This window comes from Amphibalanus amphitrite, unplaced genomic scaffold (genome assembly GCF_019059575.1).
Source record: "Amphibalanus amphitrite isolate SeventyFive unplaced genomic scaffold, NRLGWU_Aamphi_draft 000723F_arrow, whole genome shotgun sequence".
NCBI classification, from domain to species: Eukaryota; Metazoa; Arthropoda; class Thecostraca; order Balanomorpha; family Balanidae; genus Amphibalanus; species Amphibalanus amphitrite.
In genome coordinates this window covers 266981-294742 of record NW_024882217.1, presented here as the reverse complement: position 1 = coordinate 294742, position 27762 = coordinate 266981, and the positions used below count along the sequence as shown (strand labels likewise).

The 27762-nt window shown below is 50.6% G+C and overlaps 1 protein-coding gene across 1 annotated transcript; it reads left to right on the top strand.

Annotated features, from left to right (window-relative positions):
- The first annotated feature begins 266 nt into the window (after positions 1–266).
- Positions 267–27679, top strand: LOC122365220 (protein abrupt-like). Its single transcript, XM_043336225.1, has 7 exons — positions 267–595; positions 4391–4600; positions 5053–5151; positions 8211–8321; positions 18429–18765; positions 21166–21252; positions 25416–27679. The coding sequence occupies exons 2-7, from the start codon at positions 4409–4411 to the stop codon at positions 25880–25882; spliced, it is 1293 nt and encodes a 430-aa protein (XP_043192160.1). The 5' UTR covers positions 267–595; positions 4391–4408; the 3' UTR covers positions 25883–27679.
- Positions 27680–27762: the final 83 nt, after the last annotated feature.

Below are 27762 nucleotides of genomic sequence, written 5' to 3'. Positions count from 1 at the left end.
AAGCCGGCAAGGGTCATCTAAGGTCAATGACCGTCGGCGTCACCTAACCCTCGCGCGGCCCTACCACCCACCCTTGCACCCACCATACCTAATGCATGGGTCAAACATCATTTCACATATCTTCAGTTACAACAAGATGATTCAACTTACGTTGCAGTTTCTCGCCTATTATTAATATACGCGGCCCGGAACCATCGACAACTGACGGGCAGTTTGCCTTCTATCGAGCCTTGAACTTCATCCATGAGTTTACCCACCCTCTTTTTAGTGTTCCTGGCAACGCCACTGTATCGATGCCTCAGCCACTCTTAGCAGACGCATGAGTCATGTCAATGGTAATCCAAGGTTTTTCCAGAAAAAAACTTGCAAGGATCTTATCCTGCCGGTGACTCAATCAAAGCTTGAAAACTTGAAAATAAAAAATGTTTTATATTTCGATATATGCATTGTCAGCACTATAGTGAAATCTCGCCGGTGCATATCTTTTTATCGATAGCCGTTCTCGATTGTTTGGATCGTTTGGAATTGGATCGTTCAACTCTACATTTCCTTGCTGCGCTGGAAAGGGTGGTTGTGTGGTCGCGAGCCAGGGGCGGTAAGTCATTAATTTATTGCGATATTCACTTTGCCATTCTTTTTCGATGACATTCTCATAGTTAACACATGAATTAGTTCTCAGATTTATTGGTATGCTACAGGAGGTGCTGTCAAGGCTAGGCAACAACAGTGACTGATCCAGGGGGGCTTGGAATGGAAATAAAACAATTCAAATTATGATGAGGTTATCACGGTATGCTCATCCAGTGCCGGTATTGTTCCCTTTATGGACGTGCTGATAGACTTGTTTCTAACATCAAGATTATGCTGGCCAAACATGGGTAGTCGTAAAGTAGGCGTCACAGTTCACACTCGTGTTTTGCAATTAAGGAGAGGTGCTATACCCAGAGAAGCTTTGTAATTAAACCAAACCTAACCTAGGGGCTGTTCCTGTCGTTCCTCTAACCTCCTCTAAGCTCCTCTAACCTCCTCTCGTTTAAAAAAAAATTGTGCCTGTCGCTCCTCCAAGCTCATCCAAGCTCATCTTGATTCCACATCTCACCACCACTAGTTGCCTCCTCCCTCATCCCAAAAGAAAGGGACGACGGTGAAAACAGGGCGCCTGGGGCGATTTGATCAAGGTTCGTGAAATTCGCACGTGACGTTTAGGATGTAGAAGGCCCACGAATGGGGAGAAGCTCCAAATATCACGTGACTAATATGCCCTCCGGCGCCCTGTTTTCACCGGCGTCCAACGAAAGTTGGATTTTCAGAGGAGGCTCTGCGTAGACATATTTGGCGCATGTAATACAAATGTGAATTGTTTATAAATGAGATTTCAGGGAAGTGAAAACAATTTTAATGATCGATGAGGATGTGATATCTGTTAATAGTAATGTTCACTATTTATCTATGGTTATGTTATTAGAAAGCGATTATTATCTCTAGATTTATGTTTGCGCACCATAAAACGCCGACCGTTACAGCCCGCAAACAGCTGATTTCCTCGCAAAAATGTTCCTGTGGCTCCTCTGAAATGGCTCTCCTCCAAGCTCATCCAACCTCATCCAAGTTTTTTTTTTAGGAGCGACGGGAACAGACCCTTAACCTTACCTACAACCTACAACATAAAACCTATAACCTAAACCTGCAACCTAAAACCTATCACCTAAAACACCAGCCTGAAACCTAAAACCTACAGTATTAGTAAGCCTGGCGTCCAAGGAAGATGCCAGATTGGGATGGCTTAGATGCATAGACCAAAACAAACCTGACCTGACCTAACCTTACCTACAAACCTACAACCTACCCTACAAACCTACAGCCTTCAATGGTTTCTGGCATCTTCCTGGGATGCCAGGGAAAAGCATCATCAAACCTGACCTAACCTTATGCTGCATATTTTTATCAACGGCACCACAATTTTAGATTGGACATTTTCTGAACAAATACCTACTGAGATTATCTCATCCTTGTCTAAAGCACCTGTCCACAAGCATCCACCCAAAGCGATAAATACCAGGGCCCTGTTTCACCGGTGATAGCAGCACGCTGCTTTTACACGTGTCAAATTGGGTTTCCATGGAAACATCAACAGGCCCATTGCTCCAACACTGCCGCAAGTGTGACGTCAGCTCGCACAATTTGATAGCAGCGTGGTAGCAGCAGCCCGTGAAACACCGCCCAGGAGGTGTCATGAGAGAATGCTGATTGCTGACATGGTGTGAACTTTTTCATGAGTGAAAAACTGCATCTGTTACTTGTTAGACAGTTTTTGACATTAAAATTACATTTTTCATTAAACTGATCTGCAATCTTATGAAAGATCCCAAAACAATGTAGCTATCAAAGAGGTTCCTCAGGAAAAGGGCACAATTTACACGATGTCACAAAAAAGGAACACGCTACCTACAACTTACAAGTATGCTAGTGACTATGGCCCGCATCCACCTACCTATGTTGCATGTGCAGGGTGATGCTTCCACATTGAGGATGGCTATCGGCTAGGGGTGAAATTGCTGGTTAGCACCAAAGGCTCAAAATTGAATAAGAGCCACACCATATTGACACAAACCATAATTATCAACCTTGAAAATGGTTCACTTCATACGCTCATTTTATGCTATAAATCAAGTACTCTACAAGCAGAAATAACAAAAGCTTATCTCACCTGAAGTAACCTTATGTAGCATAACAGTGTAAGATAACCTTACCTTACTTAACATGTGGTTGCGTGTAACTTATAAATGGCTTGTGTAAAAAGTATCATAAGTATTAATGTGGTCTCACTTTTCAACCTTAGGAGGATGTGTTCTTTCTTCCTATGCTTTATTTTGTCATTTTTTTCAGTTTTGAAAGGGTGAACACTACAAAAGGAGGAAATCACCCAGCTGGGTCAATTGCTCTCAAATTTGGGTCCTTGTTGTCTTCAACAGGGCACCAGCTGCCCCTGAGGAGAGGAGATGTTATTGCTCTTGGATAGGGTCGCTTGGGTCTTCAGCAGACACTGATGATTTTGGAAGGGTGCAATTGATCTTTTGGATAAGGTGACCGTTGTCTTAGGTAGGGCATTGTTTGGCTCTTGAGCTATGCCATCGATCTCGGATGGGGCGACTGAGGTCTCTAGTAGGGCATTGATGACTCTTGAGGGGCACCATTGATCTTGATCATTATGCATTAGGTGCCTGTGGGCTTGAGTAGGGCGCTGAATTCTAAATATAAGATAGGAGCCCTCGATCTTGGATAGGGTGACTGTGGTCTTTAGTAGGATGTTGCTTTTTTAAGGCCTGAGAGGCACCATCTATCCTGGATGCAGCGACTGCGGTTTTCATCATCGCTTCAGTGTCAATGGGAACTGGGTGCTTTAGATGGATGTCATCAAGCTTGAATGGGGCATTTGTGGTCATTAAGAGGGTACTGGTTATCCTGGAGGGTTGCTTTTGGGCTTGGCTGGGGCGGCTAAGATATTGGATAGGGCATCAGTATCTTTTGGGGGAGGGTGGGGGGTGCATGGTGCCTTATAGGGACGCCATTGCGCTTAGATAGGATGGCCGTGGGCAAAGGTCATCAACAGGGCGCCGGGATAGTGTGCCAGTGTCTGTTGAGGGGCGACAGGTGCTTGAGAGGGGTGCCGTTGAGCTTGGATGGGGTGGCTACAGTGCTTAGTAGGGCGCAAGTGGCTCGGTAGGGGCGCTATTTGGCTTGGAAAGGGTGGACTAGGTATGTGTTCCATAGGGTGCAGAATGCTAACATTCTAAAGTTGTTGCACCAGTCTTCGTGTTGTGGCGCCCGAGGGCGGCACTACTTTTTTCGGCTAGGGGCCAAGCCCCCAAAGCCCCCTGGATCCTCTCCTGAGTTTTCGGTAATATATTGAGCGGGGATGTTTCTTGCTGGATTCTGACTTTGATTATACTTTAGCTGAGCATTGCGAGGCTCCTTAGCAGGATGCATATTATCATGTCTGAAGAGGGCATTTTCTGATTCATCACTGTGGGGTGCATGGTGGCCATGTCATGGTTTTGATAAGATAGCTTACTCAATGCCGATGCAAGGAAGTGAACCTATAAGTTGACAGATAAGTTACTGATGCTGATCTGGATCATATGACTACTGGTCACAGTTGATAGTATTATCAAATATCAACCTATCTGGACACCAGTTTATGGTGTCATGATAGGTAGAGCTTTCTTATATACCTCTATGGTGCTGTTATGGTGTGCTGCTCCCACTCCTTTTTGACATCAGTAAGTACCACAAAAACTGTTGGCAAACATTTTTAATGAGACCAAGCATTTGAGCTTCCTTACAATTTGTATTTTTTTTCTCTAAATCTCCTCGTTTTGCGTTATTTCAGCGGCCGGGGGCTGCCAACATGGGTTCGGGCGGTCAGCAGATGTTCAACCTGCGCTGGAACAACTTCCAGTCGTCGATCTCGTCGGCGCTGCACGAGCAGCTGCTGGGTGAGGAGCTGGTGGACGTGACGCTCTCGGCCGAGGGGCGCACCGTCGGCGCGCACCGGGTCGTCCTCTCCGCCTGCAGTCCCTACTTCAAACAGCTCTTCAAGGTGAGTCGGCGTGCCGCGCCACTGCTCGTCCGGGGCGATATCTAACGGTTTTTACGAGTTTTGCGTTTTTAGTAGGCAATTGGTTTAGCTGCGGGATATGGTTTGGGGCGGTTATTGTGCCGTTGACTTTGTTTTTAGGCAATGTTCGATTTTTACTAAAAATGTTTCGTACCCAGCACCCACGCCAAATTCGTATGATAGTGTTCCTTCATTTTACGATACGGTTTCGCTGCATCGTACATTAGTCGAGAGGGATAGGTATTAAAGTACCGATGAGATTTAACACCGTCGGGATCTCGATACATTGCTCAATATTTGGGCTTTTTCACAGCGAGTCAGGCTTTGGCGGAATATTGATTATGCTATTGTGGCCTGTCGGCTTTCATTTCACTAGGCGCTCGATGAGTCAGTGATCGCGGCTGTTGGGTCACGCTTGTGCGATTTGTCGCCAGACGCTGCCATGCCAGCAGCACCCCGTGATCGTGATGCGCGACTGCAAGTTCGCCGACATTCAGACGCTGTTGGCGTTCATCTACCAGGGCGAGGTGCAGGTGAGTGCCTCTCCGCCGCCGCCTGGGTCGGCGGAACCACCGACCGTCCGCTGGACGGCCGCTCGGCGCCAGGACAGTCGGCCACCGGCCGCTGAGCGCCCGGCCACGGGTGGGGACGGACGGAATTAGCCCCTCGCGCGGTGTGCGTGTTTGGCGTGTCCGGCCGAGGCTGGCGCCGCGGCGACGACCGGGTGCGCGGCCGGGAGGTATGCCGGCCAGGCACGTCGCCCGGCGCTCGGCTCCTCGGGACAGTCGGCGGATGGAACGCGCCCGGTTCGGCGCGCCGCCGTCGGATCACGGCATTGGCAGCACCCAGTCACTGGCTGGTGGCAGAATGCGGACGTGAAAGATAAGCATCGCACAGTTTCTAGTCGCATGTTCACCACTGTTGCGTGTAGATAAATCGTGACATGGTGTAGGAGCACGTCATCTAAACAAATAATTGCCAATATTTACAAAGCGAATTGTATTGCCGAAAGCTATTGTAAACCATACAAGAACTTTCCAACTTCCGTCACTGTTCATGAAGACATCTTCCAATGTAGTTCCGTTCCGGTTACTCGTCTTGCCGGGGTTTGATCTCTTCCCTTAGCAATGTTTTGAAAATGTCGAACAAGCTTATTTTGGATAGCAGGACAGTGTAGGCTGACTCAGCATCACTGGATGTCGACTTATGACTATTGAATGGCGAACTAGTCCAAGAACTTTCTCAACTGTCGGCGATGAATTACCTGAACTGCAGTCTTTGTATACAACGATGTTGCAGTATCGTCGTATTGGTATCTCATTTGCAATATCTCACGTTATTACCATGGAGCCAATCACAATGAAGCCAGTGATTACCGAGAATTATTTTGACTTCCTTCCATACCGAGAGCTTTCGATTCTGGCCAATGCTCAAGCTGGCGTCTCTTTCTCTTTCCTGAAATCACGTTGGTTGTAACAGATAAATGACTGCCGCGGGGCGCTGGGCAGTGCCGGGATAGGGGTCGGCGCGTCCCCCGGTGACCGGCGCCGTTCCCCTGCCGGCGGTCACGGCCGGCCGCTGATATTGGCCCGCTCGCATGACCGGCGCGGCCCGACTGCTAATGCTCCGGGTGACCCGTTCGGCCGGGTATGCAATCTCACCGGCGACCGGTCCATTGCCGGCCGCCGGCGGCGACACTGATTAAAACTGCCGCCATACGGGCCGGGGCTGTCACAGCAGGGTGGAAAGCAGCAGGAGAGGGTGGAGGCAGGGATAGGGCCGGTAGGGGAGGGTGCTAGCCGAGACGCGGCCGGCAGGAGAGTCTGTGTACGGGGACAGGTGTGATGAGTCCGACAAGGTCAACCAACAACGGGATATATATGCCTTTTGACTGCTACTGGAAATTATTGCGGACGGATCTAGCTGGTATGCTAGCAAGATGGGATCGATGCGGTATCCTGTACAAGAAAGCAGCTTTGTGGTGCCATTTATCATCCAACAAAACATGTGTTTGTCGCCTTCCGTGATATTAGCAACACCCGAGACCGTGTCTTTCTTGCTGTGATGCATGCTCAGTATGGGAGTGTCTGAAAGTTTCTAACATCGTACATAAAGCTTACTTGGTGAAACTTCCTAATGCCGTACATAAAGTACATCAGGAAAATTGAGGTTCAGCGATTTCTCATTTTCCTTGAGAGCTGATGGCTGGTGATTGGGAGCTCTGAAACGAGGCTGGATGGGCTAGCGTCGGACCCATCATATTGACGGCTGCTCCGATAAGTTCAGAGATGTGGGGGGGGGGGGAAGGGGGCCGAGTCAGCCCAGTCATCCAAGCAGCACTCCCGCTACCGTCGTGAAGTCACCGTCACTGCCCTTATAAGTTAAGTTAAGTTCTCGATATCGTTTTTGGGAAAATTACCAGCGCGGCAGTGGGAGCACTTTCAAATATCATCAGCGCGGCCATCGTTCCTCGAATTCCTCAGTACCACCAGCTCATTCTAAGAAAGTCTGCGGTTCTGAATATGCAATGCAGTTGGGTGTTAAAGAATTTTAAGTATCCATTAGCTGGCGCGCTTGTCGGGACTCAAAGTAATTTACTTGAAAATAAAGTTCCGATCGAGCAGCAGTGCAATATCCCGGTCGGCCGACATGCCGGCAGCTCATGACCTCCCACTGAGCGCTGGTTCACTGGAGCCGCCCTTGCCGCCACCGCCAGCCGCCGCCGCGGCCGCTGGCCGCTGGTGAGGCAGGCAGACGGCCGACGGCTTCCCTCTCGCGATAAAAGGTCACCGGTGCTGCCGTGCGCGCGGCCGGAAATGATATAGCCCGCCGGCTGTGTCACCGTCACACAACAGACGATCGTGCCGCGCAGACAACGGTGGCTGGGAACCACCCGAAATGGAGGGCTCTTGGTACCGATGCGTTATTCGGACACTCGCGACGCCCTCCGCCCCGGTCCGACAGCTGGGCAGTGGGCGGAATTTCTTGTTTAGAAATGTTTTCTTTTCACGTCTTGCTCCATTTCTCTCGTTCTTGCAGCACAAGTTTCTGATTTGTGCGATCACAACTGTCCTTTCTCTTCTTGATGTCTCCGTTTGGGTGCATTTAATCTTCTTTCAATACTTTTAAAATGTAATTTGTGTCGTTAACGGCTCCCGGCAATGCGTTGTTCTGTTTCATTGGTTGTTTCTTGGCCTTTGTTTCCAATGAAATTCCGATCTTCGCAGAGCACTGACCTGCAACTACATTAACGGTGTCCCAGGGGTATGCCGCTGCTATTGTCTTACTTTATTGTTAAATACAACCCTTGAAGTGAGCTGGTAATTATGTTACCGTGCCTGCAGCGCTGCGACCTAGCGTTTGGCGTTAATTAGCGTCTTTGCAAACATTGACGCTGTGTTTCGGGTGGTGCCTCTCTTGGCAATATTGTAACCGACTTATATTGCATAAACGGGTGTGTTTTTGATACGGTGGATAATTGTTATCCCGCTGCTCCGCCACAGCTCAGCGCGTATGCCTGGCAATACGCTCTGAAGGAGCAGGAATAGTCTGACGCACTTCCTTTCTAACTGTTGCGTCTTGTGTTTGCCAGGTATCCAACAGTGCTCTTCCGTCGCTGCTGCGCACAGCCGAGGTACTGAGCATCAAGGGCCTGACGCCGTCCCACCTGCGAGAGGAGCAGCCGGCGCCCGCCGAGTCCCTGGTGAGTCCCGCCGTGGAGTGCCGCCGAGTCCCTGGTGAGTCCCGCCGTGGAGTGCCTCAGAGTCCCTGATGAGTTCCACAGCCGGCACATGCTAAGTTCCTGGCGAGTCCCGTAACCGGCGCCCGCAGAGTCCCTGGTGAGTCCCGTAACCGGCGCCATAGAGTCCTTGGTGAGTCCCGTAACCGGCGCCCACAGAGTCCTTGGTGAGTCCCGGCGTAGAGTGCCTCAGAGTCCCTGATGAGTCCCGGAGCCAGCGTATGCTAAGTTCCTGTCGAAACTCGCCGTGGAGTGCCGCCCGCTGAGCTGCCGGGCGAGCTGTGGGGCTCGGCCATGCCACGGTCACCGCGGGCCTGTGTGAAACTACACTCACAGTACAGTTTTCACAGCGTACGGCGGAGACTCGGCGTATGACGAACCCTCATGTGGTTACAATATCATCCTCTGGGCATTTTCATACATCTCAGCATTTAGCGATTCAGTTAAATCATTATTTAGCCATCTGTTTCTCGTTATATCGCCATTAACGAAAACACGATGAAGCCCATTAATTCGCCGATGATACATCACCATAAAACTATTTTTTTATCTTCCTCCTTGATTCGCATCCGATTCATTTTCCCACGGCATATAAGCGCCACAGACCAAGTGCATAATCCACAGTCCGTATTTACCTACCTAATCGGCACCCACCGTACCTCATATACCCGCCGCGCTCCACAGAAACTACCAAAGGCGGAATGCCGATTCATTTTTTTGTGTTGGTGGGGGAGGGAGGGGATAAGTCTGCGGCAGTGAAGTAGACTTGCAGTGTGGTCCTAGATTGTATTGATCGATGTAAAGGTAACGATGACGGTATCTACACATGATTCATGCATATGACGTGATCAACAGTAGGTAGCTATGTTTGATGACATTGATGACGCCTGTCGGCTGTCACATTTCAATGGATGTATATTGCACTCGCTACACCTGAACTCTCAACATCAAGCCTCGATTGCACGAAGTGCCACAACATGGACATTTCAAGGTTATTTAAATTGTTTGAACGGAGATAACAAATGCATAAAAATGAACAAAGTCGGCGCGGAAAATATGCAACTATCATTACTTTCGATATCAGACGATATTGACTTCCTTATGGAAATTCTTTTGTCGATATATGTGGGGATCTGGACTTGGAACAGAGGGTGCATAGAATTACGTAGCGTGCGTCAATGGCAGCAACCGTATCGGCAACCGTGTATGCTCCAGAAGGCGGCAGCTATCTCACAAACATGGTCTGTGCTATCAAGTGTAGGTGTGGTCAGGTATGATATGGTTGGAATGGTTATGGTGGGTATCATGTGGCCCGCTGACGTGCATGGCAAATGCTAGCGGTGATATGGTCGCTTTATTATGAGCAGTGGCCTGTGCACATGACTCGTTGGTTGTATGTGCGACTGCGTGTTATGAGTCGGCCGCCACTAATAACGTTACCCACCGTCGGTCCACGGGGCTGCTCCAGTGCCCTTTACCCGCAAATATTTCCACATCGCTGGCCGAGGGAGATTGATTGGAGCGCTGGTGTACGGTAGATATTTCCCATGTAAACAGCATTAGAGCAGCGTCACTTATCATCAACATCGCGTCAAAACTGGCGATAAATAACGCTGGGTGTACTCCACTCGGATCGAAACTGCTGCCCAGCGGTGGAGAATGTGCTTCAGCCGGTGATGTGGGTCTCACCGTTTTCATTTGATACGCTCGGCCGGTGAACAAAATCAAAACTCAATATAAGCCAACCGAAAGGATGGGTGCCGCCACTACTACTCGATATACTTTTAAGGCTGATGTACTTGTTATGATTTTGCTTTCATATTACTTTTCATAAAATTTGTGTTCAGGAAATTATTTTGGCTAGCACATAACACGATATGCTATTCATTTCGTCCAGGTGGATCTCTTGCTTGGTGCAAGTCAACTGATGCTGTGACTTTCGGGTGTAAAGGAAATTTCGCTTTTCCTTCGGGTCCACCTCCTGTTGCCTCCTGCCAGCCACGTTCACAGCTTAGCCACAGGCACGTCAGCATGCCACCGCATACGCATTGCTCGCGTCACATCGCGCGCACGACGCACACGGCATAAACAAACGGTGTATGTACAGCCGTAACTGTAACGGGCCGCGGCCGTAAAACTCCAGCGACAACACATCTGCGCGGCCGCATAACACGGAATTGGTTCATAACGGTAAAAGATAGTGCTCGTTCTCGGAGAGCTGTTTTCACGTGTGTTTGTGTGCTCTGTATGATCGCCGTGCCTCGGCCAAAACATGCCGAAAATCGGTTCGGTGTTGCTTTTGAAGATGAAGCCTGCAAGCTGTGGGTGATATTCAAGCCGTGCTTTGCAATGAACGGATAGTCAGACTCTATGATTTGCGTCTATACGCTTTGCAGTGAATGGATAGTCAGACAGACTCTACTTTTTGCGTCTGCATCCAGCGTTTCCATTATTTCTCCATCGTGCACCCCCTCCCATACCACCGTCATTGTATTCTCATTTATCTCCTTATCGGTTCGGCTGGTATCCTGCGGTCCGTTTATTTCCATGCTGCGGCGTCTCTTCCGTCAGCCGTCCGCCGCTGCTCGGCTCGGTCCGCTCTGCCGTGCTGTGTCGGTGACGTTTGTCCCTGTGTGTATGTGTGCCGATCCCCACGGGCACGTCCAATAGGCAGGAGGTACAGAGCGGGGGACCCGCCGTGATGGAAATGGCTCCCCGTGGACGCCGGCGCTGAGCACGTGTCGACGGACGAGGCTGGCGGGATGCAAACCGCCCTAATCGCCGCTGGGCCCGAGGGGCCTGTCGGTTGGTCGCGTGGAGGGGCTCTGTGCGATGACTGGCACGGCGGGGGACTCGGCTGTATGCGGGCGGAGGCGGCGGCTCCAGCGCGGTGCCCGTCCGCCGCCGGCGCGCCCGTCTGGAGTGGGCCGGCCGCGACCACCTGTGTGTGGCAGCAGCGCCCGGCAGCTGGCGGCACCCAGAGGGGAGGGGAGGGCTCCGCCGACCGCACGCCGCCGTCGCCGGCCCACTCACTCTATCGACGATCGATCGCGCGCCGCGAGCGGTCTCCGGCCCGCCTCCCCTGCCACCCCTCTCCCGCCGAGACGTCCTGTCGCGTGTCCCGTGTCCCGCTGTCGCCTGCACTGTCTGCCGGTCCCCGGGTCGCGCACCCTTACACCGTGCTCAGCGAGACCCCATCCGGTGAACCGGAAACCGTTCCCAGGTCAAGGCGCTGTACCGAGTTTTGCTTCCTTGTCCTGTTCTCCTTCTCCATTCTCCTGCCCTGTTCTTTGTCCTGTGCCCGTGACCCTTCCCGTGTCCGTTCCTGTGACCCGTTTCAGTATCCCATTCCCGTGTCCTTTCTTGTGCCCCGTACCCGCGTCCCGTGCCCCGCTCCCGTGTCCTGTTCTCGTGTCCCGTTCCTGTTCCATTCCTTTGTTCGGTTCTGATGTCCTGGTTTCACGCCAGTTCCTATGTTCAGCTCGCTGTCGTTTAACGGCGAACGGGAAGCCTGGCAGGCTAGACTGGTTAGACGAGAGGTTAGAAAAAAAAAGTATTAGTCTCATCCAGTGGGCGACAGACCTAAAATGGCGTGTGCATACTCGGGAAATCGCGTCGCCTGTTCCGCGTTGGCTGAGCTGGGAGTCATGCTGCGTTTCTTGTGTAGGGGTTGCGTGATATTTTGTGCAGGAGAGAGCGAGTTCTGTTGGGTGTGTGAACTTCTGCATTGTCCTGTGACGCCTTTCTGATGATTCTGGAGCCTTTTTTTCTTAAAGCGGACGCCAACTACTCTGAAGTTATTTCCCTTGAGTGTGTTTTCTTTTAGTCTTATTCAATGATAGTCTAGAGAACCCAATTTTCTATTTCACTTGTTCTTGTCAGCTCTAATGCGCAATAAAGCTCTTTTGGAGAGCTGTGCAGTGCAGTATTGATCTTCTGAGTGCTTCTCATTTCTTTGCCATCTGGCATGCAGGTTTTGTGGAGTCTGGCAGTTCACAGAAATGACGGGCACAGGTATCCGGTTCAGTGCTTAGTCTGATGGCTGGTAATCTGTGCGCCATTCTCCCATTCGGCTCCCTTATGTCTGTTCTCAATCTCAACTTCTGCGCACTGAGGTAATCTGGGTCGTACTCCGCAGTCGCCAGTACAACTCCCACTCGTGGCGCACCGCTCAGGCCGGCTCTAAATCTCTCGGCTCCGATCTCGGAGGGGCACTTGGCCGGTGCGCCGGAAGTGGCTGCTTTAGCGCGCGCGGCGCCGGCCGCCGGCCGCCCATTGTTCCGTGTCGGCCGAATGCAGGCCGGCCGACCGACCTCTGCTGTGGCGGCGGCGCTTTATGTGGCACCGGATTAGGGGCCGACGTGTGCTCTGGAGGCATGGAAAATTGCTGCCCAACGATTAACTGCTTCGGAATTTCTGCCGCAGCCAGGTTTTCTAGCAAAGAGCTCGACTGAACTTTACGGGCTGGGTTATTTGGAACCACTAATACTTGTTAGTGTCGTCGAGGAGAGCCAGTGGTGTTCGGAAGTGTTGTCGGCTTGTTGGTGCTATTTATTTGATCCTGTAAAAATAGCGATAATTATCCATTTGCCATCTCCTGTTGCTATCAAAACTAAGCTGTGCTGGCATTTGCCGCACTGAGGCGGGCATTGGGTGTCAGTTGCCATAATGAATACGGCATGAGGTCTGTGGCTTAATGTCGCCCGTGCTTACCCGCACCCTGGCCATTCTCACAGAGTTTTGTAAATGGGGATGGCAGCACTGGCCGAGTTTCAGCTGCAGTTAACGGTTGTTCAATGCAAAATACTTTCACGGATTTCAGCTCATCTTATGTATGTATCGTCCCAGGTCTATGTTCGTTAATTCGGGTACGCACGTGAAAATGTCATCATTATAGCTGTAATTAAATTCCTGGAACAGTAAAGTATACGGTGGTTTATAAGACGTGGACCGCAATGGCAGATAATGCAGCGTTTCGATGACGTCCCGCCGACCCCTGGGTACAGCGCTTAGATGACATCCGCCTGGCACCAGCCAAATTGGGAGTCGGTGCCCCTCCCGTGACCTTTCTATCCGCACCACAAATCTTACCTTCTCAAAACTTCTCCATTTGTAATGTGATGCCCGAGGATTTTCCTCGAAATGATTTCTTTAAGCACTGTATGATGTGGTCGGTTCGCTCCGTTTGCGTATATTATGGTAATTTCCGGCCCATTGGCATGTGTCCGTGTACACGCTGCGGAGATCATTTTGCCTATCAGTCATCATCAGTATTGTCTGATTACCGATTATCAGCGCTTTGCTCCGTAATGCGCTGTGCCAACTGTCGTATTATTTTCTCATGGCGTGTCATTACGCCATGCCAACGTTCGTCAGTCCAAAATCACCAGGTGGTACTGCCTACCGGACTGGAATCGCGGAACCGAGTGGAATTCTGTGGCTATTGACTGGCTTCTTTCCGGAGCGTCCATCGCACATCCGCCTGGCTCATGGCTGTGCTTCTCGGATGTCTTTAGTAATTGCCAGGGCGCAATGATGGTGCAATGCTAGAACAGACCATTATCAAACGAAAGAAAGAACAATGTAGAAGTCTTCTACATTGGTCGTTTTTTCGTTTGATAATGGTCTGTTGGCCGAAATATCACGTAAATAAAAAGGTAACTTGGCATTAATTTTGCTATATATTCGAGGAATAAGGTCAATGTTTTTCTTTCATATAATCATGATATGTATACTCTGCCACTTAGATGATGCAGCCTTGATCACTTACGTTATCAGGTGATTGATGGAACCTCTGGTGCTGCTGCAGCATGTGGTAACTATTTAGGTACTATTGGTCGTGACACCTTCCCCATTCATTTTGGACGGTGGACGATAATATGCATTACATATAGCATAGCCTGAAAAATAAAACACTCAAAATTATCTGAAGGATATACACATAGCATGATCATTTTATTCTACTGTTTCGTCTCACTATTGTAGGATCTTGAATTAGAAATAACTGCGCATTGAATTATCATAATTGGTTGTAACTGACCCTTCGTGGCCGGCACTCGTGGCGTAGTTTCCCACGCTTATATTTCATCATTACGACCGGCTGTCATTGGGCACATATGGCTTGATTGTTAATGTGATTATTCGTTGTGAAGAGTTCCGGTTATGCTAGCGCTGCGGTAATATCGCTGCATTTAATCATATTTGTGTTGGTGTTAACTCAGGCTGTTGATGCAACTATTTGGCGAAGTTCCAGAAACTAATAACAATTTGTGATTTGAAGTACTTAGGGTGAATGAAAAGTTTTGAGCCTAACATAGTTACGGGTGACGCAGATTAATGCAACTTTGGTCACATGTTTTGCCATTATTTATATGTGTGGGCATGTTGGATTTTGTCACATCCTACGGAGTTTTGGATATTTGTTCATCTTGAACGCTGTTCATCCCTTGCTTGAAATTAGCAGCTCAAACCTTAACAGTGCCATGTAATGGGCCACAACGAATGAGTTCAATTTCAAATCCTTTTTAATTCCAGACGAAGACATGCCTTCCAAATTGAAATACTTTATGTTAGCTCGGTTCTAGATTTTCTCCATTTTCACCGAACGGGCAGTCCTCTTTACTTTAACGGACTCCAAAAACGAAACGAAAAGTACTACGACTTCAAACTTTGGTATACACATATAAATAGTAGCACAACATGTGACCAAATTCTCATTTACGTGCGTCCTTGTAACTGTGTCAGGCTCCAAACTTTTCATTCATCCGACGTACAACTTCTGCCGACTTTTGCGTCTTGTTTATGGCGAATCCCAATTCGACTGTGACTATTCTTCGCAATGTTTCAAGTTGAATAAACCCGTGTAAATCTGACAATGGCTAGTAAGACAAGATGTCCCACGCCACCCGCTGCAGACTGTACCGACGGTAACACGTGACTCGGACCTGCCCGGTGCTAAAGTCCTGCCTCTGGTACTCCTCTCACCGTCCCCGGTGTCTGTCGGTGACACTGAGCTGCCCGTCCCGGCCGGTGATCGGCCGGTTCCAGCCTATTTCGGGTGTGCGGCGGCAGCGGGGGAGCGGGCGACGTGTCGACCCGACCCGACGGCCGGCCAGGATTCTGGACCGCGTGGGGCGCGTGCCGCCGCTGGCAGCCGCCGGCCCGCCGCGGATCGGTGGCATTCTGGACCGACAGATGGCATGACGCGCACTGGGACAGATGGAACAGCTAAGGGAAGGGGACGGGTAGCCCGTGCCGTGCTGTTTGACTCCGCTTTTTGTGCGCTACCGCTGTCAGCTGTTTGGAGATTAGAGCGAGCATTCGGGGGCACGTTTTCAGGACCATACGTATTATCCTTTCTACGTAAGGTTTGCTAAAATTGGGTGGGATGCCACCTCTTGTTGGACTGTGACCGAGTCTGGCTGCCAGGTCAGGTGATATCGCCAAGTACAAGGCATTTAGAATAGAAGGCTTTTCTCCAGGCACCCAGACTGGAGAAAAGTACTAGGATGATTTCCGCGTTTGATATTGTGTGACCACCTCCTTTATAGTTTCTGTCTACGTGGTATAACAAAAGTCACTTATCGCTGAGCGCTTCGTGACCTCCGTAGCGGAACTGTTGGGGGAAGTATAAGCGTCCCCGAGCACCTGGGGACCGGCACCGAGCGCTGCACGGCGCGTGACTACATAACGCTCCAGGAAACACTGCTGTGTCCCAGCGGGGTCCGGTGGGACCCGGTGTAAGTAGCGCGGCACTGCATCCAGCGGCCGGTGGCAGGCGGCCGGTGCGGCCGGCCCGTCCAGAGCGTGCCAAGTGTCGCGGAGAACGGGCCGGCGCGGCGGTGGGCGGCGGGGGTCGTCCGTACCTGCACTGGCTGGAGGCCAATCTGTCGAGCAGCGCTGGAAAACCGGCCTCACCGGCTCCCTCGGCTCCCTCACCCGCCGGTTCTCCCGTCCCCGGCCCTCCTCCCCGCACCCGGCCCGCATTGCCCGGGCTTCTGTCGGAGATGTGTGATGGAGAGGTGACCTGTATTTGTGTCGATCGGGGGTTCGCTGAATGCCTTGCTGCTGCCACGTGCGCCACTCGTGGTAAGCGTTCTGAATTAGTTGCGGCGGCGACGCTGGGCTTTATCGGCTCGGAGCGGCAGTTGGTCCAAAGTATGACGCCGGTTTTAGATGAAAGGGTTTCTGTGTACGCTGGGTTTCTCACAAAAAGTGAGACGAATTTCAACCTAGCAATGGATGGATTGGGTCGATGGTTAACTGCTTTGTGTGTTTCATTTAACTCTTACTTAATGTTATTGCTGTTTTTACTTCAATCTGCTCACCGGAAGTAAAAACAAGGAGCACGCTTTTCCAGCTCGCGGTCTGGGCTAATCGTACTCGTATTTCGTTTCCTTGGTACTGCATTATATAGTGTCGATCGATGGCAGAGCAGGCTTTGGACGTAAAACAATCAGATCGGACGTGAGAGATATCCTTTTGTCGGTGTTATATAAATATAAAATTGGATGAAATATCGAAGGCTCAATCCAACTGCCGACGTGGAATTGCATTGCATTCGGGTGATAGGAGGCTTTGATAGGCATATTTGAAAGCTACTTGATCGATGGCCTCCTGTCAAGCTACCCACGGTGGTGGTGTATATTCGTGTTGCATTGTTTTTCTCCCCATTCCCATTAGCTGACTGCGTGCGTTGTTAGTCCCAGGTATCACCTTCACAAGCTCGCCTGATAGCATTCGAGCAGCGGGGGAGCGCAAGCTGTCAGCAGCCCTTTGAACTAACGCTGTATAAAACCTATTGACGCAAGGCCTTCCAGGTGAATGATATTCCAGCTTATTGGGTGACCTCTGATCAAATACCGAGATAGGTGTAACAATGCCAGTTGTCGTCGGCGTACCTGGCACGGGACAGAATCCTGGTTCGTATCAAAGAGCGAGGTCACAATATCAATTCCCTCGTAAGGACGCCGTCTTCTCGTACGGCGAACCGAGCTGCATGATTTCATCGGCCGCTTATGGTGTCAGCGGGCTCGAGAGGCGCTCAGCATGGTGTATGGGACGCGCTATGAGGGCATTCTGGTGATGATGGACGGGCCGAGATCCGCTCTGCGCAGTCGCACGTTAAACAGCCGTTCTATTCACCGCCGGACGCCGTTCGCCGCGGCTTTGTTCGCTCGGGACGTGAATCAAGTGGCCCAGAGTCGGGGTGCGATAAGGCCTCCGGATATTGCAAACTGAGTAATATATGTTGGAATATAAATGGGCCGACGAAGTGTTGATATGATAATCGGATAACCTGATACGGGGGACATTTCAGCGTATGGTTGATAGCAGCCCGCATAGGAGGTCGTCACCGCAGGCGTTTTCTGCACTGATAACATTTAAAGCGTTTGTTAACTGATGGAGCAGAGAGCTGCTTACGGTCGATTAAATGTCCCGCAAAAGAAGCGCATCAATCGAGATATGAGCCACGGTAATATTGCAATTATAACTTCATACTTCGGGATTGTTTTCAGTCTTTTGTGTGAATTACCATCAACAAAAACTACCATTGCTGTAATGGTAACATCCAGCTCGAAAGTCAATGGAAATTAGCAATATGCATTACGGATGGTCTTCAGCGAAATTTAGGATGTTTCCGCTCCATAATTTCAGGAAGTCCTCGCAATTCGCATGTCTTCATTTTAATCTCTCCTTGAACTCTGGTGTCTTTTCGGGAGGAATGCTCGTTTGCTAATGGGCGACACTTGATTAGACTGATCCTTAAGGAGTGTCAATGAAGCCCGCAATTATTCCGAAAAGCTCATTACCATTAGCCGTTCAACTATTGGTTATTTTGCAGATAACTGCCTTTCCATCATCATTCATCATGCAGGCAGCAAACTGAGCTTCGTGGAATAATGTCGCTCGAAACCTGGCGCACCTTTGGCACCTACAGACGCTTCGGTCAAAAGTTTGATTTCAAACTGTATTAGCAGCATTTTCGATGGTGTTTGTGGTCTATCGGTGATCTATTCTCCCCTCCAGCTGTTCGGCAGCCCGCTGACATTCCCTTCCCTCGTTTCTCAGGTGGGCTGGGGCGAGGCTTTCACGCCCCAGCCACAGTCGCAGCCGACACCGCGGGCCCGGCCGCAGCCCAGTGACGAGTCGCCCTCCAAACGTGCCAAGACGGGCGGCAGCGCCGAGTCGCGGCGCGACCCGCCAGCCGCCGCCTCTCCTTCCGAGCTGTCGGCCACCACACCTCTGAACCTGTCCTGCGCGCCGAGCGCGCCGCCGCCGCCGCCGTCACAGCCCGCCCAGCCGCCGGCCGGCCGGTTCACGCTCAAGATCCCGACGGTGCCGGGCGCCGCGCTGGCCGCCGACGACAACGGCGCCGACGGTTCGCCGCGCGTCGAGTCGGACGACGGTGAGAGCCCGCTGCGTGTGCGTAATGGCTCCGTGCGTGCGCTGCCAGCGCCGTAATGGGGAGGCCCGGTGGCTGGAGCAGCGGGGCGCGGCTGTTAGGGCCACAACGGTGGAGAGGGCTGAGCGATGTCCAGCTGCGTGCGAAGGACATGCGCAATAGCTCCCCACAACCAATTGTGACACGAAGTTGTAGCCGAGTTACGGCCAACCTGAAAATCAAATTATGCCAGGCATTCCTTTAACTCAGAATCACCTTTCGTTGCGCTTGTTTTGAAACGTTTTGACTTTGTAGTCTGTCCCATAGAGTTCGATTTTTAGTCCGTCGTAGAGCCGAGAACTTTCTAGTTCCCATCACCACTGGAAGACCGATGCTAACTCAGCTGCCGCGACAGAGCTGTAGCTTGCTGGCCGTGCGTTCTCGGCATAACTTCATCACTCCAGCCCAGTCTCTCCGTCAAAATCAGTGAGGGAGTCCCGGTGCTAGGTGCTAGTGCTGACCTTCGCCCAGCGACAGAGCCCCAGGAGGTCAATGCCTTGCGTCCGCGGGTAATTTTTCCCACTAGTTGAGTCCCGCAGCTGACCTGGGCGCAGCGGCAGGTCTCCAGTAGGCCGGCGCCGCGCGTCCGTGGCGTACCAATAGCTGCACAATGGCTGCTGAATTGGCTCGTTATCGTGAAGTATTCCCAAGTGCCAATACAGGCGGCGCGTCCAATCGCGCTGGATCACCGGCTCCTTTGGCCGAGCACCTCATTCTGAACAGATAGATCCACTCGTTTGTTGTCAAATATTGGCGCAGTCGACTCGGCTGACGAACCGCGCCTCTTCCTGCGTCGATAGTACGAGTTTGAGGCCAAGCGAAGGATAGAGCAGCAGGAATTGATCACGGAGACTATTTTACGGCAGAGAATTCGCTGCTCTTCATTAGTAATTTTGACATCGTTTGATTTTACCTCGGAGGGCCGTTGTCCCTATCATAATGCAATAATGAGGCGGACCGAGCTCTGAGCACGTTTTCGGTGGCCTAGGGGACGTCCTCACGGGATTTGTTCTGATCACTAGAACGATGAGATATGGGTCCTAAATTAACTGAATGATACTCGTATGTTGCCCCTTTTGGTACGTTTCCATTAAAGTGATATCAGATAGTTTATAATATATGAGTATATGCGCACGCTTTCAGAAAATGGAACTTCGCTGGAATATGAACGTAATGTCATTGGGAGGGATTCATGCTTCAACTGTCGGTATGTCGCGCCTCGATTTTGGGCGGTTGCGAGCGGGCTCGTCGCTTGAGACCTGTGAAAGTTTAATCTGGATGATTTCTGGTGCGGAATTCTGAAACAGCTCATTAAGAGCAGATATTTTTAGTACTGGCTCCAGATATGGATTGGGTAGCTTGGCACTTGAGGTAAAACATTGAACCCTTTATAAGATTGATAATAAAGCCACGCGTTTCGGTCATATTCCCGCTTTTTGTGGCTACGTGTTCAATTGGCCAGCATGGTAGCCATTTCTGAACAGCCCACTTCGGAGAGATTGACAATTGACCGACCTAACAAAGGACCCACTCTAGGTAGGCGACCTGGAGAAATTGGTCACTCCCGCCGGGCAGGTCGTGCCGCCCCCTCCGCCTGCCGGTCCGTCTGCGAGGGCGTGTCCGAAGACATCCCATCTCCGGAGCATGCGAACCATCGTAGCCAGCCGCCGGCCGCCTGTGCCGTCGCCAATAGTTTCTGATTGATTAACGCGTGTCTTGTTCTGTCGGACGTTATCTGAGGCCCGCGGAGAGGGTGGACGGTCCGTCCAGACCACCTGGGGAGATGGGAGGGGGGCTGAAAGGGTGGACATGCCACTGAGGAAAACCAGCCGGGCCGGCCGGGCGTGCCGATCAGAGTGCTCATATGGATCACTGTCCCGATCGACTGAGACCAATGTATGGCGCATGGCGCGCTGATCATGTGAATTCAGTGCGCCGTCCACCACTCCAATTACGTTCAGCAATGCGCTAGATTAAAATTGCATGATTGAAGCATCACTCAGTCCTCCAATATCGTTTCAGTGCTCGTCAGTGCTCGTCATTCATTATCATAATTTTCGATTAGAAGATATTCGCGAGTGCTGTTGCATTTGTTCCGTTTTATTGTGATACTTGTCAAACTCAATATTTTCCCTATATTTTTATATGGTTTTTTTTCCTATACTGTGCATTTTTACGTTCTTTTTGGTCGTCGTGGAATTCATAAACCAAGTGATGCCATTATTATGCGTGTGCTGCTCTATTTTCGCTATGCCGTGACTACTGACTATCCTCTGGACTTTGTGTGTTGGTAAAGTTGTCTCCCCCGCCCATTCGCTCGTCCACACCTGTCGCTGCCAGTGATTTTGTATTGTTTGTTGCCAGGCTCGTGGCTAGACTGGGACTCGAAGGAGAGCCGGAGCAGCAAGCCGGCCAGCCCTCCGTCCGTGCCAGCCACCGTGTCGCCGCCAGGTACCTACCGCCTCTCCGCCATCTCTTCCCTTCTCCTCTGCATCTGCCTCTGCCTCTCCTCTTCTTTAAGATGGTATACGTATGGATGCGTCCTATACTCAGACGCCTCGGATCCGGAGTTGAACAGAGTAGGACCGCTCAATCCCCGGGGGCACTTTGTTCCAAGCAGCTTGGGGGCCTCGGGCATCCATCAATACTAACAGACTTGCGACCAATATCTTCTGACCTTTCGTCAGTTTGCAGTTTTCTTCTTTAGTAAATTTTCACGAACGGTGCAACGGTTGTTGCCCTTCTAAAATCGTACTCGACGGGTTCATGATCGTTTGGCCGGAGCACTTGTGTACATTTTGACTCCAATGTGCCAGTGCCATATGCAAATGTCGCCTGTCTGATGCTGCAATGCTTCATTGGGCTCAAGCGGACTGATGCATGTAAGCTCACACAGTGTCCGGAACTTTGTCGATTCGCGTGGGAAACGACATTTAAAGGGAAAAGAGTTTTCACTCTAGCCTCCATTTTTCAAGAGCAATTTCCACTCCCAATTTTACCCAGAAAGAGCATGTTTGTATAGTCTGATGGACCTCATTGTTCCATTCATCGCATCCTACATCCATTTCTAACACACGCGTGGAAATGTATGCATGCACACGTTTAAATGAAATCCATCAGTATTCCACCCTTTTGACCTTTTCTCGCCGTGTTTTTTTTTCACTCATCACCATTTTGCTGAGAGATTTCCCCCTGTCGCCGAAGCCAAAATATAATTTTTTAGTGTCTTTATACCAACACTGACCTTGGCCGTTGAATGGGCGCAAAATGACCTTAGTAGTCGGCACGCCCTAAAACCCCAATAAACTAACCTTGGCCGTTTTCCGCCGTCTTTATAAATACCTACCAATTCTTGCAACTTTTTGAGTGAAAGTGACCATTCTCCCCCGCTACCTTAGAACCTCATCTTGGTAATGCAATGTGTTGTCATTTTTTATTTTATCGTCTGCCTGCTGACCATGTTTGAGTAGGTTAATGCCATTTTTAAACATTTCATGTTCGGATGGCTAATTTTAAGCCCAATGCATAATTATTTTGAGCATTTGAAGGTTAAAGGTTATGCATATTTATGACTACAGATATTCTGATTCCTCTTTTAAATATCAATCGTTATGACAATATTGAGCTGACGGGGTTTGGTGCTGAGATGTGACTCCGAATAACATTTCTGTAATTTTGTTTCAGCGTGCATGCTATGATGTCTGGAGAAGGGTTCAGCGATATTTTTGTGATACCTTGACATACCGTTAAGTGGGGCTATTTGAGACAATGGGACTATTTGAGCCAGTACTTAAAATCGCTATAAAATGAAGATCGTTTGATTTTTGTGTGATATTTCTGCTCAGGGAGGTTTGGAATCGAGCAGTAAATCGCCTGAGCAAAAAATTAAGCATCAATTTTAAATGTTTTTTTTTTATTTTATAGCAATTTTAAATGCTGTCTCAAATAGCCCCACCTTACGGTAATTCAAGTTACAAAGATTTAACTGTTTCAGGAATGCGTTTTTCTAGATTCTATAACAGCTTATTGAAATACGAGACTATTAAGTACGGCATGCTGGCAAGTGTGTGACTTTTGTCATTGCCTTTATTGCCTTTATTGGTTTAAAATCAACACACTACACGTATGTGGTAGTTGTTTCGTGTAATTGCAGACCATTTTATCGGCTTCAGCTATTTTTCTTGTGGCTTGATCCATTCAACCCAAGCACATCTTCGTGCCAAATAGCAACTAAATCAACCAAAATGGTTGTTTCGAATATTTAAGATAACCATACTGCAAAGTAGGTTTATTGTTTTGTGGTGTGCCATTCTAAGTCGATATTGAATGGTATGGCCACCTCAAAATCGGTTTGATATTATTACTCCTTTTCAGAAAAAAAAGAGAACTATCCCCGCAGCTCTCATGTCAGTGCGGATAAATGATGCATAATAATCTTTATCCGCTGATGGCCGTTGTTGCTGATTTCTAAATGTCACGCCGCTGGAGCTGCTGTTAGTGTTGCGATAGGTCGGTGCACTCAGCCATGTGATAACTCTGCATCCCCTCCGGTTATCGGCGGTTACGGGCGACTTTCATCCTATCGGCGTGCTGGTGGCGTCGGTTAAATTGATTTTTTTCGGATGACTTATTTGGCTCCTGGAAATGCACATTTACAGGCCAAGGTGGTTCATTTTATTGGATTTCAGCTGCGTGATTATAATGGTGCATAGCAAACCAAAAGGCGTTATGCGGGATTGCCGCCCTCTCTCTGTTGGGATTTCTGGGAGGAAGTCATTGCCGTGGTGACAGGCGTCCAATAGTGTCAGTCGCCTACGTGCCAGGATCCCCGCTTCTGTGTCCTGTTTCAGTTCTAGTAGCAATGGCGTATCTGCAGACCTGTCAATGGTTAATGATTTGCCAAATTGGATAACCCGTGAATGCAATGTATTTGGGTCTCTTTGTGTGTGATCACGCTTTATGTGTTGATGGTGTGACAGGACTGCAAAGATCCGCCATACTGGCGGAGCTGAAGTAGGACGCAGAAGGGCATCCCGTGACGCAGAGATGACGCGCTGGGCCGAATTGGGCGCCGATGTTGCCGCGGCTCTGACCATTTTCCCCGGCACCCACCGGATGGAGGGCGGCTGCGGCGCCAAAACGCCTTTGAGGCGGTCGCTACGCGTGAGCACAATCAATCAATTTTGCGGCTGGAACGGGCCTTTGCGTTGGCGGCGGCCGCGCTCCTTTCAAAGGCCGACCTGGTGTCGGACGATCGTCACCGCCAAGCGGCGTCGATTGGGCGAAGCCGACCAGTCCGAGAAGCCGCCTCCCAGTGGCGCGCCGGCGGCGCCCAGCCAACTTCCCGCCGCTATGGGCCGTCGGTGGCGCGGCCCTCTGAAAGGCGCGCGGCGGAATTGAGGCCGCGAAGGCGCCGGCGCTGCTCACTCGTCTGGATATTGAGCAAGTATTGAGTTCCTTTGAGCTTGATTTGAGGTGGGAGCTTATACTCTCGAGTAATTCTAGTTCTGAAGAGATGAGGCGTGGCGCTTCTGAAGCGTAGCTGTGAGGCTGAACATTACTGGTCTTTTCTAAACGGCTGCACGTGGCACAAGTATAAAACGCTAAAATTGAAACATATCTTACATAAATAACTAGCAGACGCCCTATGCAGCCACGGCTTGATCAACATGACAGGATAAACGTTTTTATGAAGCTTATGTGTCCTCATAGAGTGGACAAAATTTCCATGTTCGGGTTTTGTTGGTAATTTCTTTCACCTGGCTATACGAATGCTCGTTTTTTCAGATTGTTATTCTCAGACAATTTAAATTGTAAAGAATGTATATTTTTTCATAAACATCATAATTGTAGATTCAGGGAAACGCAAGGGACGCTAAAATCGCCTTTTTCGGTCTACCCCATACTTTTTGCGAGTTTCTGTTGGTGTTGGTAATGAGTCCATACACGCTAAACCATGTTCACCTTTAGCATCGCTGCAGCTGTCAGTGCTGCAATCCAGGTTGACTCGAATCTTGGGCGCAAGTGGAGCAATCAGCAGTGCGCAAGACGCTCGACAGTTCCGGTGCGGCATTCCAGATAAGTATGCTCAATACGCTTGGCTTTTCTTTTGCATGTCTCTGTCCACTTGTCTGTCAGCGGCTGTTGTACATCATTGCCGTTTTCACACTTCATACTTTGAGCCTGTTGACATGGTCCATGCTGAGCAAACTTTGTATTACTTTTAATATGCTGCTGTTTTAAAATATTGCACAACGCTGTTCACTAACTGCAAAACGCCGAGATGCGCTGCCGCACTAACTGGGCAACAGCAATTTTTGGCTTAGCATGATTTCCACACATGCAACATTCTTGTCACTAACACTCAGTTTTTTCTTTGCAGGGGTTCGCCCTCAATGCGACTTGTCACGCCTCTGCGGCCTCTTTTTTATAATTCCTGCCTGCGATGTAACGTGCCTAACTGCGCTACCGTCTCTGATGCCTGAATACACGCTTGGCGGAATTGCGGCTTTCTTTACTCAATCTCCCCTGCCCCTACTGCATTCACATTTTCGCGCTGTCTGACGCTGGTAACGGGCTTCCACTAACACCGATGCATGCGGCCCTCGTTCCAGACACAGGCAGCGCCGAGAGCGGGCCCGTCTGGAAGAATCTGCTGCCGAAACCGAACCGGCGCATGCTTCCCGTCAAATGTCCCGAGTGCAGCAAGCTGATCAGCAACGCGTACAACCTGCGCGTGCACATGGACCTGCACAAGCACCTGACGTACATCTGTTCCCTGTGCTCGACGCCGACCCGGTCGCGGGACACGCTTCGCAAGCACATCACCAACATCCACAAGGTGAAGGGCGAGGCGCTGCGGGAGATGCTGGACCACGGCATCGTGTCGTCTGAGGCGCCCGCCGAGCCGGTGAAGCCGGCGCCGGCCGCCTCCGCCGCCGCCGAGGACTCCAAGGACGACAAGGAGCCGGCTCTGGTGGTGGACGAGAGCAGCGGCCAGCCGTCGCCGGCGGCCGCCGAGCCACCGGCCCCCGCCCCGGCCCCGGCTGACGCCGCCGCCGCCGCCGTCACCACCTGCTGAGGCGCGCGCCGCGCACACACCCTGTCCCGCCCCGCCCACAGAGAGCCAGCACCCTAGTCACGAAACATTCCTAGTCTTCCTCCAGCGAGCTTCCCGCCGGCCGCCGTCGGCCAGAGTAGCTAGGTACCCTTGGTAGGCGTGGTAGGTGACTGGTGTGCAAGTCAACATTCCCTAGAGCCCGCGTGAAGACCACTCCTGCAGACAACCTGAACCCATTCCCTCCGGAACCCAAGTGATTGTTAGCTACCCTGTAGTGGTAGATGGGCGAGCGTAGTGACCGTCGCCATCCTGTACCCCGCTCAGAGGCATACTTTATCGTGCCATGAGGCTGTTCAGTGCAGTGACGTGGACGCTGGACGGTAGTCAGATGTATTTATTGGTAACCTGTGCCCTTTTGGTACTTAGTCTTAGCAAAATCGTGTATATAATGTTTGATTTGTGTTCATTTGGGGATCGTGTGATTTGCTCTAGTCCATCAGCAATCAAAAGACAGCTAAATAGGGCGATTGTCTTCGATTGTTGGTAGTTGTTTTGCATGCCGTTTGTTGATGAACGCACGTGATTGATTTTGTTGCACCAGCAATCGTAATGGTCGATTTTGGCCCATGGGGATGCTTCCGGCTTGGAGTTAATTGCAGCTAAGGCTGCCAGAGTTAAGGGGCTTTTGTGATTTGGGCGATTTTACGAATCACGTTTTCATACGCCTTTGTGACGAATTTGGCGTATCTGGGTGGACCCGTTTGTGTGCGTAGTTTTGCTGTGTGGTCTGTCTAGTCAGCGCGACTGTTCTTTGATTTTAATCATTAGAGGTTTTAATTTTAGCCAGTGGCCATAGCAGTCGCGATGCTGTGCAATTCGCGAGTCCGATCTCCTCCGTTCTACATATGCTTAGACTCCTCTGTCTTCCTGGGATGTGTAGTCTTTCGTCCCTCCGTACCCCACCCAATATCACCTGCCTCATGCCTGGTCAATCTTTGGCCTCTCGCCGTGCTAGTTCATTGTGTCTTTTCTGGGGCTAGGTTATTCCCTCCCTCACTTAGCGCCTCTCTGAGCTGGCTCGGCCATTTTCGTCCGGTTGTGATTGTTGTATGGACTTGCTCTCGCGCAGCAGCTCAAGCCGTCGGTTGCCTTCAGCAGTGCCTTAGCCCGCCGCTGGTGTGAGCAGTACAAACGGCCGGAGTAGTCCACGCCGCCAGCCGTGCCCGGCCGGACCGTACAGGCCCGCAGAGGGGCCGCTTCTGGACCCTCCCCGTGCAATGTCTTCCGTTGACCAGTCCGCCGGCCCGGCCCCTCGGACCAGGCTGACCAGTGGTCCGCCGGGCTCTGTGCCGAGCTTTGTACCGTGCAAAAGATCAGGGTATCGTATGTCGGCTTATCATAGGTGATTAGACGCACAACAGCGGCCAGTGAACTGCGATGACAATGATAAGCTTGATGCAGTTTAATCTGGTTAATAGCACAGTCTGAAATCATGCGCTAATTTGATGCATTATACACTGATTGCGGTGATTGACGTCATTCGGCAGTTTGTAGGTATGTACTTTCATTATACCGAGCTATGCGTGTGTGCCCAAAGGCAGCTTTATGCAGCTGAATGCCATTCGGCGCTGATCGGCGGTCGCCGGCCCAGTAGGTTTGTAAGAAGGCCGTGGTGCGTTCGTGTGCAGTTTGGGTAGCGCCGGTCCGCGGAGCAGGTGTCCTGCTCCGTTTTGGAAAGGTCTTAAGAGCTGGTTGAAACCTATGTAGTGTGACCTACACTGCTCACCTGTTGGGACTTAAAATACAAGTATATCTCTAGCTGGGTGTTGTGAAGGCTGGGTGGACCGGTAGTCGTGTTGAAGTCTGGATTAGTGGGTTAGGCGCTTTTAAAATGTCTGCGA

Coding starts and splice junctions, on each gene's coding strand:
- LOC122365220 (XM_043336225.1), top strand. CDS start 4,409: ATGGGTTCGGGCGGTCAGCAGATGTTCAACCTGCGCTGGAACAACTTC. Junction 4,601..5,052: donor ACTTCAAACAGCTCTTCAAG/GTGAGTCGGCGT, acceptor ATTTGTCGCCAG/ACGCTGCCATGCCAGCAGCA. Junction 18,766..21,165: donor GCGCGTCGAGTCGGACGACG/GTGAGAGCCCGC, acceptor GTTTGTTGCCAG/GCTCGTGGCTAGACTGGGAC.